General features: G+C 39.3%; 2 protein-coding genes across 6 annotated transcripts in view; one reads left to right on the forward strand and one right to left on the reverse strand.

Moving 5' to 3' along the window:
- Positions 1 to 19,217, forward strand: part of VWC2 (von Willebrand factor C domain containing 2) — a 228,946-nt gene that overhangs the window by 157,644 nt on the left and 52,085 nt on the right. For 2 of the 3 annotated variants that reach the window (XR_001884783.1, XR_001884781.1), the window contains exon 6: positions 1,759 to 2,380. The gene's annotated coding sequence lies outside the window, so the exon portion shown is untranslated. Of the gene's footprint in view, positions 1 to 1,758; positions 2,381 to 19,217 lie in introns of those variants that run through there. The other variant, XR_001884782.1, reaches the window with a different exon arrangement.
- ZPBP (zona pellucida binding protein) overlaps positions 17,085 to 19,217 on the reverse strand; it is a 154,735-nt gene continuing 152,602 nt past the window's right edge. For all 3 annotated transcript variants that reach the window (XM_017868569.1, XM_017868568.1, XM_017868566.1), the window contains one exon: positions 17,085 to 18,669. In XM_017868569.1, the coding sequence (XP_017724058.1) occupies positions 18,575 to 18,669 (95 nt within the window). In that variant the 3' untranslated portion in view covers positions 17,085 to 18,574. The remainder of the gene's footprint in view (positions 18,670 to 19,217) is intronic.

Genomic DNA, 19,217 nt, shown 5'->3' on the forward strand with positions numbered 1-19,217 from the left:
GAACTTTTGCATTAAAGTCATTAACTTACATCAGTATTACGATTTATACTTTTAAGCAGAGTTTTGCCATTTTCTGACACATAGTAGCTAGTGATAAAATCATGAAGTTACTATTGTATGGTCCAATGACATAAAAACCTAAGTGCTTGCTTGGGCTACTTATACTCTGCAATATACTCTGGTTTATTGTGAGGATTAAATAAAAAGTCCTCACAAACCTCAATTTAATTTAATATAGATTAATTATAAAAGTAATCTACCCATGTTACATAGTGTTAAATCTGTAGTTTCAAAGTGTATGCTATTTCTTAAAACAAAAACAAAGGTTATCCCCATTCCAAACAATAACAGCAATGGTGAAGGTTGTGGGTGGACAGAGGTAGTCCCACCCATCCCCAGGGGGCTCAGCCACCAGCGGCCAGGTCTGTCGACTGCTCCCACCCGCCCTGTTTTCTCTCAAGAAAAAGATTTTCATTTTAAGATAGGCATCAGTGCAATAAAGGAGCTTGATACAAAAATCATTATGTTCTATATATGTTTTGTAGGTTGTAGATTAATTATGGCCAATTAGTACTTTAAAATATTTCTGTTACAAATAACACTGAAGTGACATTCAAAATTGTGCCCTCTATTGAAGCCAAGAAAGTAAATGTCTTTAAAATAAACATAATGGTGTTTTTTTAGTACAATAAACAGCATACCTACACTTCAGAGGACAAATCATGTTATATAATAACCAGGAGGGAAAGTAAAAGGAGACATTAATTTGGATATGGAAGCAAAATGGAAATGCTGAAATTCAGAGTAATATAGAGCAAAACAGACATTTGTCTGAAACATTTAAAATATTAAGAAGTATGACTTAAAAACTCAAACATTTTAATACACAATGAATCCTTTTCTTAAGGAAAAAGGGAAAATAATAAAAGTGGTATTTGGATGAGATAATTTTCCTTTAAATTTATTCCTCAGAATGATGTAAATTTTCCAGCTGGAAGCTCATCTTTCTATACATGCATGCATCTATACAAATGGTAAAACAGTTACTCTCTCAATTCGCTGGGATAGGAAAGGTGGATATAAATATAAGCTAGAGTCTGGTTAAAACAAAACAAAACAAACAAAATACAAAAGAAGCACTGCATTGTTGGCCAGAAATTCCTTTTAAGTCAGACTTAAGTCCACAGAAAGTTGGACCTAAGCAGTGAAGGATGTAGGGGAACAGAGAGACTGCTTGGCTGAGTTTGCGATTCTCGTTTGTCTATGTCAGTAAGGCTACGTAAAGTTCACAACTATTTGCACATAGCTATAAATATAGCATGAATAATACACATATGTATTTAATTGTGTTATTTACTATTTATAATTTGAATTGATGTTTAAAATAATTTTAAATACTTATTCCATAAACTCAGTATTTGAAAATTTTTAAGAAAAGTCATTTTAAATAACATCATTTACCAAGTCTGAGTGATGCTTTACAAGGTACCCGATGAATGTAAAATTATAGCTTTTAGTCTTCATTTCTAATAGACTGTTATAGGGAAAATGTACTAAAATGTTGTGCTTATTACATTTATGAATTTCAGACAGTTTCTATAGACTGAGAACAATGATATGTTTTTATAAATTATTTGGTGAAAGTTTTCCAGTAAGTGTTCATATCCTGCATAAATTTAATTAAACAACATCAATTTTACATAACAACTGTAACCATTAATAAATCATCAGTCACCACTTTTCCTGCATATCTGACAGATGGAGAACACTGTGCTTAGTGTTGAAGATACCAAAGGGAACTCAAGTGAGGGGAAAAGAGGAGAGCAAACTGATCAAAAGGGAATGCCCATGATGCTTTCAGGAAACCAGGGTGAGAACATGCTGGCTGGAGGATGGGTCTGGTTTCCAGCAGAGATGATAGGAGTTAAAAGGCATAGGTGAGTTGTTCCCATCCCTGGCCTGGGCCTTACTCCATAGCTATAGAAACTTAGTCTCTAGAAACAAAGGCCAGAGCATCCTTTTAACATTTCTATCATAAGTATTCTCAATAAACGTTTGCAATTTATTTGCTTTAATGTAACTTGGCAGTAAAGACTTTGGCCTTTGGAGGTCTGATTCTAATCCCAGTTCTACCACTTACCGGTTATTTATCAGGTACACGTTACCTACCTCTCTGTAACTCAGATTGCTCATCAGTAACATGGCGAGAGTGGTATCAACCACTAAGAGGATTAAATGAGTGAATATTTGTAAAACACGTAGCCTAGAATAAATATTTATAAAGCACAAGATCTATTTAAAGTGTTTATAACATAATACATTGGAATATGAGACTATTGAAATTAAAACATTTTGAAGATTCTAATAAATAAATAATTTAGCGCTCATTTGAAAAATATTTTATCATCATGTTTAAATTTAACATATAATTTATATCTTAGTTTTATCTCATTTATATATATATTTACCAGAAAATGTTTTGTAATACCTTAATTTTATGTGGAGCTGAATTTAAATAATTAGGCCTAATTTGTATGTGCTGTTGGATGGGTGTGTGTATTGACCTGATTTATAAAATAAAGTATTTATTAAACTGGGTTTTGCACTTCCAGGTAGAGTCACATTTAAGATAATCCTTTGAAATATTTTAGCGTTTGAAAGTAAATTAAGCAAGATAAATAAAATGTATGTATGTCATTAAAAATATTTAAAATGCTTTAAATATTTTGAGTTATTTAAAATATAATCCCTGAGGCTCACTCAAATATATAACTTTTATTTCTCTTATTTAAATGAAAGATGGACACTGCTGTACACTGAAGTAGCATCTATTAATACAATATCCCAAGGAATTGACTGTGATAATACATTTCTACTTTGTCATTTCTAAAAGCAAATGTAATGATTATGAAACCACAAATCGAGAAATATGGACTAACAGTAAGTAAATATCTTAGTTTAATTTTTTTCTTTTCTTTTTTTTTTTTTTTTTGAGACGGAGTCTCGCTCTGTCACCCGGGCTGGAGTGCAGTGGCCGGATCTCAGCTCACTGCAAGCTCCGCCTCCCGGGTTTACGCCATTCTCCTGCCTCAGCCTCCCGAGTAGCTGGGACTACAGGCGCCCGCCACCTCACCCAGCTAGTTTTTTGTATTTTTTAGTAGAGACGGGGTTTCACCGTGTTAGCCAGGATGGTCTCGATCTCCTGACCTCGTGATCCGCCCGTCTCGGCCTCCCAAAGTGCTGGGATTACAGGCTTGAGCCACCGTGCCCGGCAATATCTTAGTTTCAGATTTTTTTTTTTTTTTTAAATGGAAACACTCTAGAGGCTCCTCTGCACTGCCTTGGAGAAAGGCTTTTAAAAAATAAATAAAACCAAAATTATTTTTTCTTAAGGTTAAGAACTTCCCATTCCAGAACAGGAAGATTAGGCAATTTAGAACAATCCTCCTGCCAAGGGCAACTGGAAAAGCTGGGCAGAAAAAAGAGTTCTTCCTGAAGCCAGTGGAGAACTAAATACTTAGGAAAACCTACCAGACCAACAGCTGGAAAAGTCCAAATTAGAGTTTAGTCTGGCATTCTGAGCATTTTTCCCTGAGTATATTTCCTATTGGAATAGCATGCTGAGAAGCTGAATAGCACTTTTTGACATTTCATGGAAAAAATGGAGCAAACTTTAGAGTCTGGGTATACAAAGGCGGGTGACCTCCCCATATGTGTCTGTGGCCCCACGGGGCTGCATTCAAGGTGCACAGCTGATCTGAGGCTACACAAATACAATGAAGCAGAAGCAACAAGAAGTTCAGAATCACAGTCTCCTAATGATGGAATAATCAGACCTAGATATAAAATAAATCTATATTCAAAGGCTATAGGACAAAATCGGAAATTTCAGCAGAGGATTAGAAACCTAAACTGACCTAGCAAAGTTGAAAAGAATCAAAAACAGATTTTTTGAACTGCAAAATGTAATAACTGAAATTAAAGACTTAGTTGACTGGATTTAACAGATTAGAAACAACTTAAGAGAAAAGAGTGAATCTGAAGACAGATCAAATGAAAAGAAGTACAAATAGAAAATGCATAAGAGGTAAAGAATATAGCAGATACTAAGTTGAAGTTCCAAAAGGTGAAAAAGGATAGAATGGAACAGAAAAACAATAGTTAGAAAGAAAATGGCTGATGGCCTTCTAAAGTTGATGACAGACGATAAAACAAAGAATTCCCAAGTAGCAGCACTACAGTGAAAGGAAGTAAAAATGACAATCATAAAAGCAGCCAGAGGAAACAGACAGAGTCCATGTAAAAAAAATTATGACAATTGTGAATGTTTGATGCATGTTTAATAGTCTTATCTTTGCATAAGAAAAGGAATTCTAAAGGCAGTTAAACATCTTTAATATGCTGAATGAAAAGAACTCCCAACTTAGAATTTCATACACATAATTAGTGCCCTATATAGTATACAGCTGTGACTTATTAAGACCTAATACTTATTGATGCTTTTATCACTTTTACAGACAATGCATTAACTATTCCCTCACCATGTCTACTGTTTTGCTGTATCTTAATTCTGTGTGTTTTAAATCTGAAAAGTTATTCTTCTTCTTCTTCTAATACTCATTATTCATTTAGCCACATTCCCACATTTGCCATTTTCTTGTTTTTTATTTCTTCCTTCACCTTTCATTGTAAATCTTTTTCCTCTGCCTGAAGAATACTCTTTAATATTTCTTTTGGTGAATTTCTACTGGTGGTAATTTTTTCAGCTTTCATTTCATTAAAAATCTGCATTTTTAAAGAATGAGGTTATAGGCTGGGCACAGTGGCTCATGCCTGTAATCCCAGCACTTTGGGAGGCCGAGGCAGGTGGATCACCTGAGGTCAGGAGTTCAAGACCAACCTGGCCAACATGGTAAAACCCCATCTCTACAAAAATACAAAAATTAGCTGGGCATGATGGCAGATGCCTTTAATCCCAGCTACTCGGGAGGCTGGGTCAGAAGAATCGCTTAAACCCGGGAGGCAGAGGTTGCAGTGAGCTATCGTGCCATTGCACTCCAGCCTAGGTGACACAGCGAGACTGTCTCAAATAGTAATAATTATAATAAGGTTATAAAATGGTAAAAGCACAAATAAGTACTAGATCTTGATAAGGCAAGGAGGCATACCATAATTTATAGGGTAATTTTTTATATGTAGCAGTGGAATGAACAGGAGACAAAATGTTCATAAAATACATAAATACCTGAACAACAGAATTAACAAAGCTGACCTAGGAAACAGGTGCATAATTCTTCATGAAAAAGTTACAAAATACAAGCATGTGGAAAATTTATAAACAATGACTTTGAGCTATAAAGAAAGTTTCATTATAAAACATTGACATCACATGAATTATAAATTCTGACAATTTAATTAAACTATAACTCAACAAGAAAAACTATTAATAAATAAAATGTCTCCATATGTTGCAAATTAAGAAACAAAATTCCAAGATGGGTGAGGTGGTACACACCTGTGGTCCCAGCTACTCAAAGGCCGCGGTCAAAGGGAGTCACAATAGAATGGAAAAGGGGCTGTCAATAGAGACTCTGCAGTGTTAAGAAGATAATCAAACTATAGTATGGGAGACTTCTGGCTCTGTCAAGATAGACTAGCCCTATTTCTCCCAGATTCTCCCTCTTACTAGTAAAAACCCTTGACATAATACAACAAACAACCATAAAAAGTTAGGCCAGGCATGGTGGCTCACGCCTGTAATCCCAGCACTTTGGGAGGCCAAGGCGGGCAGATCATGAGGTCAGGAGATCGAGACCATCCTGGCTAACATGGTGAAACCTCATCTCTACTAAAAATACAAAATATTAGCCGGGCATGGTGGTGGGCGCCTGTAGTCCCAGCTACTTGGGAGGCTGAGCCAGAAGAATGGCGTGAACCCGGGAGGCAGAGCTTGCAGTGAGCCAAGATCGCACCGCTGCACTCCAGCCCGGGCGACAGAGCAAGACTCCGTCTCAAAATAAATAAATAAATAAATAAATAAATAAATAAATACTCTGAAAGTTGGAAAGAAGACAGTGGCTGCCCAAGGACTTCAGGATTTGAGGAATGACACCCCAGTCTGTTCCATGGTTTCCTTATTGCCTCCCATAAATCCCAGACCCACCAACAGGCACAAACCATAAACACTCCAAGAAAACCCAACGCACAGGAAAAGGATGACCTAATAGCAGAAAACCTTTCTGGCTATGTGCACCCTACTCCAAGTAAACAATTACCTACCTCTGATTTGAATGGGCCCAGCAGGAGCTGGCCTCTTCACCCACTCTCCAGGCATGAAAGCAGGCAGCACTCTTGCCCCCTGTTTGGTGGTATCTGGTCCATTTCTGCACCTCCTGTGCTGAGAAGTGGTCTAAGTCCTGGTCATATGTTCTTTTGTGCGGGATTCCATGCGTGGGCATCAGCCCTCCTATTAGCCCCCGGGTGGTGGTGAGACATATATATATATATATATACACACATACATACACACACACACACACGCACAGATATAGTATGTACACACACACGATGAGTACATACACATCCCTGTTAAGATGAACCAGTGGATAGGGGCCAGATGGCATTAATTTGCTACTGAGTGGATGATTGGTGTCCCTGGGGAACAGTGCTATATCGGGACCCAGTGTTGGCCTCTGTTCCAGAAAGGTTAGACATTCAGAGGTGGTAGTAGCTAACAAGCCTGGGAAAGCAGGTGTCCATGCTATTGGGCGCATATGTCACTCCATCACTCTATCCTGGCCACTCCCTCCATATGTCTGTGTGGGGTTCTGGTGGAGCTGATGATGAAAGATGGCCAATGCCAGTCACCTGGAAAAAATTACCTAGTTGGTTGTTCAGAGCCTCTTTTAAAGTACATGTTTTCTGCTTAGTGTTAACTATGTGATTGAAAAGTCTTCACACTGTGCACGCATGCCCATGTATCCATCCAAAGGCCTCTGCCTCAGACCTCCTCGTCTCCAGTCTTTTTGTCTTCCCTTCCAGGCCCCTGGCTGCAGCCACACCATTGGCCGCTGTCTAAGAATTATACATATTCTCCCCTCTCCACTGTCTTTCAGATCTCCCTCTAAAATAGGGCAGTCACTGTCAACTTTTGGCTTCACCCACTGACAGAACCCCATAAATCAAGCTTGGGATTTTTCCTCATGTGAGCTTGGGGAAGGGAAATGGTATGATTGCTGTGGGTAATTTGGGAGTTTGGTCTGTCAGCGAATGTAGCTTACTTGGGCCCTCTGGACCTGCTTGGACTCAGTCATGAATGGACTGCTGTTAGGTCAATGGACTCTGCATAACAGGCAGTTCTCTGTAGTCACTTGGCGCCCCATAGTTAAGCATTCCATCTGCCTGCAGTTCTTGCATTACTATGTCTACCTTTCGTCCCATCAATCCTGGCCAATAGAGAAAACCCACCAATTAGGTGTTAAGTGATGTCGGTACTGCTTAGACAAGTGCGTCCCTGATAGTGCCATGAATGGTGTGTCCTTCAGTCCTCTTGGACATAATGCGCTGTTGGGTTTTTTAACCTCATATAATTTACCAGCTCCAGCATTCCCAATTCCGTCAGCGTCTCTATTCCTTCTTCTACCACCTGCAGCTTAGGCATTTCTCATTTACTGTGTTGCCCATCACTTTTTCTAGCAGTAAGTTTTCCCAAAGTCTTCAATCTTGTTAAAGCCCTCAGTTTCTCATTCCTTTTTTTTTTTTTTTTTTTTTTTTTTTTTTTTTGAGACGGAGTCTCGCTCTGTCACCCAGGCTGGAGTGCAGTGGCCGGATCTCAGCTCACTGCAAGCTCTGCCTCCCGGGTCCACGCCATTCTCCTGCCTCAGCCTCCCGAGTAGCTGGGACTACAGGCGCCGCCATCTCGCCCGGCTAATTTTTTGTATTTTTTTAAGTGGAGACGGGGTTTCACTGTGTTAGCCAGGATGGTCTCGACCTCCTGACCTTGTGATCCGCCCACCTCGGCCTCCCAAAGTGCTGGGATTACAGGCTTGAGCCACCGCGCCCGGCCTCTCATTCCTTTTCAAAGTATCTGTTTCACTTAACAGTAGTCAGCCAATTTTGCTGTCCTTGGTGGCACCCTTGTTCCCTTCTTAGGCCTAAGTCATCACACCTTCATACACAGGCCACTCAGAAGGGTACCCTCTTTGCCCACGGGATGGGCAGTGAATGAGTCACAGAGTCCCATCCTACTGCCTGTATTCTCAGACCACTTCTGACTCCTGGCATCATTTGGGTTAGCTTGGATCCTCTGAGAAACTGTCATAAAAATAGGATTAGACATGTAAGAGATGTGTTATAGTTTAAAATGTCTGTGAGAGAAAAAGGGAAGGAAGAGAGGAGAGTCTGGGAGATCATCTGGATAATAATGCAGGAGAGCAGGAAGGAGGGAAGGCCTTAGACTCCAGTTAGCTTTGAGAAGCAACTGGCTGTGAAGGAGCAGCCCTCCAGCCATAGCGGCCGCAGGAAATTCTCACAGAACCGGGAAAGACCGGCAGCAGGCCTCTGCTGTGCTCAGTCTAGAAGCACAGACACAGCACAAACACAGTGGAATCAGAGCGCAGCAGTGGACCCACTGGTCGGTGACTCCTTACAGCAGAAGGTCAGAGAGCCACATTTTCATAGCTGCCGTACCTTCATTCTGTGCCATTACCAGCCCCACCTATATTGGGTGTTGTAGTCTTCAATTAACTTTTACCACAGGACAAGAGAGTACTCAGATACGCCACAGAGGATATCCCCGTCTCTGTTGTGTAACGGCAACCCAATTTCCCCTTGATGGTTAGGATCAATCACTCCAGCCAGTACAGTAACTTATTTTGTGCCAGCTGGTTCAAAAACATGAGGTGGCAGTCCTGGCTTATAGTTTGTTAGAAGCATTCCTCCCTTGGGAAGTATGACTTCCAAACTAGCAGAGTCCAAAATTACAGAGACAGGAAGCAAATGTTTTTTGCTAGTGGCTATCCAGGGTAGTAGTGATAATCTATTCCCATCAACACCCCTCCAACCCACACACAATTCTGAGACCCATGAATCTTAATCATGGAAGCAATGGCACCATATATTAGAGTCATATTGGAAGCGACAGTTCTAGGGGCTTCCACCATGCCCTCCTTACAATATTCACAAAAACACCATTGGCCATAGACTCAAAGAGGGTGACTTGGCAAATTGCTATTAGTTGCTGATTCAGAGTAAAAAATCACACCCAGGAGGAAATTACACTAGCTCAACTAAGTGATGTCACCCAGCTGGCACCATAAGCATCCTCAGCAGCCCCTTCCACCATTCTGTTATTCCAGGTGCTACAAAGAAATGGAGAACATGGTAAGACCAATGAATTACTTGAGTATGAGCCCACTGCCACATGTCATTAACTATGAGTTCCCTGGTCAGTAGCACTGCTGTGAGGAACATGACAGCAATAAATTTATTTAGTAAGTCTACAGATGGTGGTTTTGGCAGAAACACTCTAGTCAGGGAAAGCAAATTTGTATCAGATTTCAATATGAACACAGCATTGCCCCTCTCATGATGAACTTGATCCAATGTAATCAACCTGGTACCAGGTGACTGGCTGTCTCCCTGGTCAATGCTGCCATATTGGGGGCTCCTTGGTGGACTCTGCTGCTAGAAAACTGGACACTCACAATGAGTTGTAGCTAGATTATGCCTTGGTAATCATGCATACCTTCCATCTTTGTTTTCATGGCCACTTTGTTCATGAGCCTACTGGCAAGGAAGAAAGAGGCTGGCCAATGCCCACAGGAGTCATGTTGTCCACTAACTAAGGTTATTTGCTGAGTTTCTCATTAGTGTGCATTCCTACATGCTATGTGCTTGTTTGGAAATATCTAGTTACATACACTTTTCTCACAACACTGTCACCAAATTTCCAATCTTATTCCTTCTATGCTTCTGATCAGTGGGCCAAATTGTTGACTTATTGCTTAAAAATCTGTGCAGGTCCATACTTCTAGTCATCTCTCATTCTCAACAAGGTGGAGAGACTGGTATACTTCTTGGAGCCTCATCTATTGGCATTTCTCTTCCCCACTCTCCTTCAGGACCACCCCTGTTGGTAGGGCTATTTGTGGCTGCTGACAACATACGTGTACACCACTCTATAAGTGATGCTCAGATATCATAAAGAACTTCCCATGAGGTCACAGGTGCAGGCTGAAGTGGGGTGGCAGGAACAGAATCCATGAAGGTCTGAGCCACTTGTTTGTGCAACTTACCACTCCCTTGGGACCTGCTTGAGTCCAATCTTGTACACACTAGTATATCATTCCCAGTGGATAAGAGTGCTGCTATGCATACCCAACTCCATGGCTCAGTGGGTTAGACAACACCTACCTCATGATGTAGCTTGGATTACATAGTAATTTTTTGGCCCAAACTGGAACCAGCACCAATCTAAAAGCTGTTTCTCAAAAGAGAATAGTTATCTACAGAGAATAGCATGGCTTTCTCTAACATCCTAAAGGTTCACACTGTGATCCTCAGCTCTCAGAACCTGTCTAAGAGTCCACACAACACCTTTATCTGCCATGACACTCTGAGCATGCTTGTACCCCTGGGTCACATTTTCCAAGTGGAGAGCACCTTTCACAGTGGCCTGGAATGGTTGCAGAGCCAGTTTCTGCTCTGAACCTCATTCAAAATTGGCAGGCTTCCCAGTGACTTAAGAAATGAGCAGGAGCAGCAGGCCCGATGGAAATAAACGTTGACTCCCAAATCAAGAGGGTCCTCCTCATTCTAGGCATTGAGCCTCTTTCTTGATTAAAGAAGCCAGATAAATGTGTCCATAATCATGGAAGGATATGAACATGCCCTGGATCACAGGAAGATGAACTGGATGCAGAAAGAAGGAGAGATGCACCTCTGCATCTTTTGTCACCATGCTTGATCAGGATGATACAACACAACACAACCCAGCAAAAGAGAACTGTACGGCCCTTGAAAAATCCAAATCTGGCCGATGACAGCCTGTGAGTGTCTTAGGCCTCTGACTTCTCAGATAAAGTGAACTGAAATATAGTGCAGCTTCCAGAAAGGGGAATGCAAGGAATAAGGAAGACAACCACACAGGATAGAATCAGGGACCAACCAACAAACTAAAACCAAGTTGACAGCAGGAAGGTCTCACTGTACCTTGTCCACCTGGATAAGCACTGAGGTGAGTTTTGCTTTCCTCCATTCTCTGCATGGGAGTTTTAACTTAGTCACTCTATTCTTTCTCATGCATTTTATGAGGTGGGGGCAGATAAACTGTCAAGACCATATGAGCCCTCGACCTGATGCAAGTTTCTACATCTCATCCGTGACTCAACATGCATCAATTGAGATGCAGTAACTGGATGAGAGTTTGAAGTTGTACTACATGTGGAGGAGAATGGGGACATTAAATGTACATGTTACTAATGTGAAGGGTGTGTATAAACGCACACAAGTTAAAGAGATGATTTGTATAAGAAAAAGACATTGGCCTGTTCAACACTCATTCAAAGTTCGTGTCCCTTTTTAAATTGTTTTCTCTAATAATGAGAATTTAAAAATGAAGGTATCAATTTCTAGTCTGCCTTAGAGTATCAGGTAACCTTGTGACATTCTTCTGTTCAATATAATGTAAAAGTCCTGTAGAGAGTTTTTCATTTTTATGTTTTTTTCTGAATGGAAGGCAATTAAGAGCCTGAAGGCATAAGAGCACCTGCAACGATGAGGACAAAAGCTGCACTAAGGACTGGGGGCAAGACTACAAGTGGTCCGAGATCAGGAGAATGCTGCAGAACCACTGCATCAGCTAAGGGGAACCACTGAATCAGGACTCTCAGGATCTTGCCACAAAATGAAATTGTAACTGACACACATCTTCACCATTACCAGCTATGTAAACGTGGGAAAGTATTTAATTATTGTGACTCATTTTCTTCATGCACTAATTAGAGTAACAATAACTCACAAACTCAGGCAAATTAAATATGAAAATCTATGTGATGGGTTTCAAACAAAACCTTTCACATAATAAACACTCAATAACTAACTAGCATCAGCAACAGCAACATTATTACAGGATGAAAGTTAAACCTCACTAGTACTAAAAAAAAAAAAAGAAAATTAATAGAGGAAGAAACTATTTCCATATATCACATTAAATGAATGACTTAAAAACGATACTGGAGAACATGCAATAAAATATGTATTCTGATATATCATTGGTGGTACTAGAAATTGGTATACTCCTTAGAAAATACACTTGGCAAATGATCCAAAAGATTAGAAATACTTAGAAATACCTAAACTTAGCAATTCTATGTCTGGGTATTTAGCAAAAAAAAAAAAAAAAAAAACTTTAAAATACCACAAAATCTAAAGTAAGAAGATGTCAACTGTAATGCAACACATAATGAAAATTAGGAAGCAATAAAAATGTCCAACAATTAGAATAGCTTAACCATATGATATGGTTTGGCTCTATGTCCCACTTAAATCTCACCTTGAATTGTAATATTCCCCATGTTATAGGAGGGACCCAGTGCGAGGTAGTTGAATAATGGGGGCGAGTTTTTCCTGTGCTGTTCTCGTGATAATGAATAAGTCTCACAAGATCTGATGGTTTTATAAGGGAAGTTCTGCTGCACATGCTCTCATCTGCCACCATGTAAGATGTGACTTTGCTCCTCATTTGCCTTCTGCCATAATTGTGAGGGCTTCCCTGACATGTGGAACTGTGAGTCAATTAAACCTCTTTCCTTTATAAACTATCCAGTCTCTGGCATGTCTTTATTAGCAATGTGAGAACAGACTAATACAGTGAATTGGTACTGGGAGTGGGGCACTGCTGAAAAGATACCTGAAAATGTGGAAGCGACTTTGGAACTGGGTAACAGGCAGAGGTTGGAACAGTTTGGAGGGCTCAGAAGAAGACAAGAAAATGTGGGAAAGCTTGGAATTTTCTAGAGACTTATTGAATAGTTTTGCCCCAAATTCTAATAATGATATGGACAGTGAAGTCCAGGTTGAGGTGGTCTCAGATGGAAATGTGGAACTTGTTGGAAACTGGAGTAAAAGTCACTCTTGCTATGCAAAGAGACTGGTGGAATTTTGCCCTGCCTTAGAGATCTGTGGAACTTTGAACTTGAGAGAGGTGATTTAGGGTACCCAGTGGAAGAAAATTCTAAGCAGAAAAGTGTTGAAGAAGCAGATCGTAAACGTTTGGAAAATTTGCAGCCTCATGATAGGATAGAAAAGAAAACCGATTTTCTCGGGAGAAATTCAAGCCAGCTGCAGAAATTTTCGTAAGTAATGAGGAGCCAAATGTTAATCACCAATCGGAAAAAGTCTCCAGGGCATGTCAGACACCTTCACAGCAGCCCCTCCCATCACAGGCCTGGAGGCCTAGAAGGAAAAAATGGTTTTGTGGGCAAGGCCTAGGACCCCCTGCTCTGTGCAACCTAGGGCCATGGTGCCCTGCACATTCCAACTGCTTCAGCTCCAGCTGTGGCTAAACGGGGCCAACGTACACCTCAGGTCATTGCTTCAGAGGGAAGAAGCCCAAGCCTTGTCAATTTACACGTGGTAATGGGCCTGTGGGTACACAGAGGTCAAGAACTGAGGTTTGGGAACCTCCACCTAGATTTCAGAGGATGTATGGAAATGCCTGGATGTCCAGGTAGAGGTATGCTGCAGGGTTGGAGTTCTCATGGAGAACCTCTGCTAAGGCAGTGTGGAAGGGAAATGTGGGGTGGAAGCCCCCACACAGAGTCCCCACTGGGGTACTGCCTAGTGGAGCTGTGAGAAGAGGGCCACCGTCCTCCCAACCCCAGAATGGCAGATCCACCAAGTTTGCACCATGCACCTGAAAAAGTCACAGAATGCCAGCCTGTGAAAGCAGCCAGAAGGAGAGCTGTACCCTGCAAAGCCACAGGGGTGGAACTGCCCAAGGCTGTGGGAACCCACCTCTTGCATCAGCATGACCTGGATGTGAGACATGGAGTCAAAGGAGATCATTTCAGAGCTTTAAGATTTTGCTGCCCTGCTGGATTTTGGACTTGCATGGGGCCTGCAGCCCCTTCGTTTCAGCCAATTTCTCTTGTTAGGAATGGGCGTATTTACCCAAAGCTTGTACCCATAGTATCTAGGAAGTAACTGACTTGCTTTTGATTTTACAGGCTCATAGGCAGAAGGGACTTTACTTGTCTCAGATGAGACTTTGGACTGTGGACTTTTGAGTTAATGCTGAAATGAATTAAGACTTTGGGGGACTGTTGGGAAGGTATGATTGGTTTTGAAATGTGAGGATATGAGATTTGGGAGGGGTCACAGGTGGAATGATATGGTAGGGCCATGTCCCCACCCAAATCTCACCTTGAATTGTAATAATCCCCACATATCAAGGGTGGGGCCACGTGGAGATAACTGAATCATGGAGGCAGTTTCCCCCATACTGTTCTCCTGGTAGTAAGCCTCACAAGATCTGATGGTTTTATAAATAGGAGTTCCCCTGCTCATGCTCTCTTGCCTGCCACCATGCAAGATGTAACTTCACTCCTCATTGGCCTTCTGCCATGACTGTGAAGCTTCCTCAGCCATGTGGAAATGTGAGTCAATTAAATCTGTCCTTTATAAATTACCCAGTCTCGGGCATGTCTTTATTAGCAGTGTGAGAACAGACTAATAAACCATATTACAGGTTTTTTTTTTTTTTTTTCTGAAATGTATGAAATATTGTAGTCATTGAAATTATGTTAATGAAGTGAATAAAATAGTATGGAAATATATATATCATACTATTAAGGAAAATACTACATATGGTACCTATAGCATGAATAAAAAATTCACACAAAAGTAGGAAATTTACCAAGATGTTAACATTGCTGACATCTAGGTTATGAAACTATAAATGGTATTTTCCCCTTATTTCTAATCCTCTACTTTACAAATTTCCTGTAATTAATACTGTATCAATTAGAGTATTTTTAGCTGCAAGTAACAGAAAACCTAACTTGCTTAAGCAAAAGAAACTTTCTTATTTGACAGAACTAAGAAGTCTAGGACAGGCTAGGGTTCAGGTACAAATAAGGACAGTAACTCAACACCATCATCAATGCCCCAGTTCTTTTCCTATCTTCACTGTGTGTCCTCATTGTGGGCTTCATCCTCAAACTGGTTCACCTCATGGTCACAACAAGGCAGTGGCCAGAAAAGCTATGTGTTGACTGGCTAAAAAGAATCACTCTCTGGAGTAAACAAACTTGGTGCTTTGTTAGGAAGAAGGGGAGAGGTGAATTGATATTGGAGAGATAAGCAATGTCTTCTCTACTCTGCTACTATTTTAATTTTTCAAAGTATATTTATTGCTTCCAAGCTTGTGAATGTAATTCATTTCACTGCAGAAAATTTGGAAAACACAGGCATTAAAAAAAAAAAAACTCACACATGATCCCATTACATGAAACAACCATTGTTAACATTTTGGTGCATTTGGTTTAAAAATCTATACAATATGGATAACAACTGTACACATGTGTATATAATCTTAATTAATTTGTAAATGTGATTTTAATGGCACAATAACATTCAATCAAATGGAAACAGCATAATTTATTCAACCAATTATATTGTCACTCATTTATATTATTTTCCTTTTCATTATTATATATAATACAGAAATTAATACCATTGGATGTAATATTTCACTTTATTTCTTGTTTACTTCTGTAGTAAAATTTCCATTGAGATTCCTGGACCAAACATGTTAAGGCTCTTTTACCATATTGCCAAATAAACACATCTTACATATTTATAATAAGAAAAATTCAAATTAATAAAATAAAAACTAGGAATTATATTTGCCCTGCTAACTTCACAGACTGGTATAATTATCAGATTATATAATTGCTAAAAAAGTGTTTTGTGAAAATTTAAGCATTATATAAAAGTAAGATACTATTTTGATGCAAATAAATAAAAAACATTTGAAACTGCTTTATGACAATAATATCTCGGGAATTCATTCATAATTTTTATTGTACACATTGTCATCACTTTAAACAACTTTCAACATTTCACATCCTACCTGTTAATAGAAGCAACTTTTGTCTAAATTGCTCAAGCATTTATACTCATAGAACTTTAATGATCTATTCATTAATTTTAAAAAGTATTAAGGATATAACTATGTGCTATGAAGAAGGCCATGAAGCTAGGAGTATCCTAGTATAATTGAATGTGGAAGACAAACATAATCAACTAAAATAAATGTGATAAGTGATATAACAGAGCAAAGGACCCAAGAAAAAGAAATAATTAATGCTTCCCTTCCTTCTCCTATTTTGTCCTTTGCTGCAATTTCTTTCTTTTTTTTTTTTTTTTTTTTTTTTGAGATGGAGTGTCGCTCTTTTTGCCAGCCTGGACCGCAGTGGCGCAATCTCGGCTAACTACAAACTCCGCTTTCTGGTTTCAAGCGATTCTCCTGCCTCAGCCTCCTGAGCAGCTGGGATTACAGGCACACACCACCACGCCTGGATAATTTTTGTATTTTCAGCAGAGACGGGATTTCACCATGTTGGCCAGACTGGTCTCGAACTCCTGACCTTGTGATCCACTGGCCTCAGCCTCCCAAAGTGCTGGGATTACAGGCGTGAGCCACTGCACCTGGCCCTTTGCTTCAATTTCCACAGCTTGTTTTCTTTGCCTGAACTTTACAAGTCTTAACCTTGTTCTGCCTTCAGATATTTGTGTGGTCTCATTCTGGTGTGCCAGTAGCTAAAAATCCATGATATGCTCTCATCCCACTCCTGTTGTTCATCTCCTCTTATCTGGGGTCACCTATCTCTTCGTGATTGCATTCCGATCCCCAGTACTTATCATGGGAATAACAACTCTGCCTCTGCTTTCCCAGGCTGTTGATGGGGTGCTGTTCATGGCTCAGAAAAATGCATTGTAGGTTAAATTATTAAAGATTTTAAATATAGGAAAAAAGTAAGCAAATATAAAGAATAAAAAGGAAAGAATATGTATTCTAATCCATTATTTATTATACAGTTAAGAAATTTGGAAACTTTAGTAGATTACACTGCTTTTAGAAGTGGAGACGTGATAGGTCTTCTATTATTTGCAAAATACATGTGTTAGTAATTTTGGGAAGAACAGTAACTCACCCGAACAGTGTAATGCGAGTATGTCACTTACTAGAGGAAAGAAGGCACTTGAAAAACGTCCCTAAACTGTATAGAAACAATTACATCATGATGATGAAAGCCCAAGGAATTTTTTTAGAAAACATTACCAGGGCTAATAACAAAGTACAGCCATATGTCATTTATCTTCCCTTTGTGTCTGTGTTAGAATTCTAGAGTTCTATTTGTACACAGGATGGAAAAGTGAGAGGCTAATTTATTAACTAACTAGTTCATTTTTTAAAAGTCAAACACATCCTAGGTATAGGTGAACTGTCCTCCTGTCAATGTATTTCACATTTGTGCCCAGAGCCAACATGGGGTATGTTTGCCATTTACAAACGTTTATGTCTTAAGAGAGCAAATATGAAGAGCAAAACAGTGCATCCAGAGAGAGAAAGCTGATACAAATATAAATAAAACAATAATTAGAAAAATTGAGAAACTATTCATTTTCTAAATCACTCATGTATTTTCCCAGAATTTAAATCTTTTAATTTTTGATAACATTTCATATTCAAATATAGCATCCCAATGTGAGACAGGATAAGTATTAGTGATGGTACAAGTGATATCTGTTACATAATATTCATTTTCTTAGTGGAAGAAATAAAATAAAGGTTGTGATGACTGTTGATTATTTTTCCTAGAGGGATTGTCAGGGAAAGAAATCGCTTTCTCTCTTTCTCTCTTTCCACTAAGAAAGTTCAGTTATTAATTTAGGCACATAGAATAATTACTCCATTCTAAAATGCCGAAAAGGTAATTTAAGAGACTTAAAACTGAAAAGTTTAAGATAGTCACACTGAGCTATATTAAAACTCCACAGTGTGGTTGGAACTAGGCCTTATATTAAAGAGGCTAAAAATTGCAATAAGACCCAAGGCTTTAAATATGGCTTTAAACTGTGAAAGGTGAAACTAGAATGAATAAAATCCCATAAATTTAAATCAAAAGAATGAAACAAGCTGAAATTAAAGTTATTATAGAAGAATATGGTGGCCTGGATCTAGTGAACATATAGTAAAATAAAACAGAATATTCTGAAAATCTTGAAAATCTTTTGGGCTAACTTGATACACTATATTTGAAACTATTTTTAAAATGCAGTGGCACAAGAAATATTTTAGAATCATATGTAGGTTTGGCATTAATGGATAAAGACTAGGGGATTTTCGCCCTCATAAAACACTTGGACATACAGTATTTGATTAAAATGATGACACCATTTTTTGTAAAATGTGATTAATTTTGGCATAATAATGATTTATTATATGTTAATATTTCAAATATATACTTTGCATTTAATAAACTACTGAATAACTGAAGATAATGGCTTATAAGCACGTTTTTGCTCCATACACCAGGCTGCTATTGCACTGAAGGCAATGAATTCCATCACGGGGGTTATATGATCCAGGGCTGCAGATCACTGTGAAAAAAGAATAAGTTAATAAGTAGTATTTTCCTAATACACATAATATAGAATTTTCAATCTCAATTCTTTTAAGTGTATAGTTCAGTAGTATTAAGTACATTCACATTGTTGTGCAACAAATCTACAGAACTTTTTCATCTTGCAAAACTGCAACTCTATACCCATTTCCTTGTTTCCACAGCTGTTGGCAACCACCATTACACCTTTGGTTTCTATGAGTTTCACTAATCTACATACCTCATGTAAATAGAATCGTACACTGAAAGTTTTAACTGCTTACTCCGAGATTCCTGTAAAGAGCGTGCAACCTGGATCCCTTGCGTGCATGCACAGTTGACAATATGGTTGGTACTCCTATGAGAATCTAATGCCATTGATGATCTGACAGGAAGCAGAGCTCAGGCTATAATGCTCACTTGCCCGCCACACACCTCCTGTTGTGCAGTCTGGTTCCTAACAGGCCACGGACCAGTACTGTTCCCTGGCCTGGGGGTTGGGGACCCCTGCTTTAAGTCATATAGCAGAAGCCACAAGAAGTCAAC

This window comes from Rhinopithecus bieti, unplaced genomic scaffold, assembly GCF_001698545.2.
Source record: "Rhinopithecus bieti isolate Rb0 unplaced genomic scaffold, ASM169854v2 scaffold_3527, whole genome shotgun sequence".
Classification (NCBI taxonomy): Eukaryota; Metazoa; Chordata; class Mammalia; order Primates; family Cercopithecidae; genus Rhinopithecus; species Rhinopithecus bieti.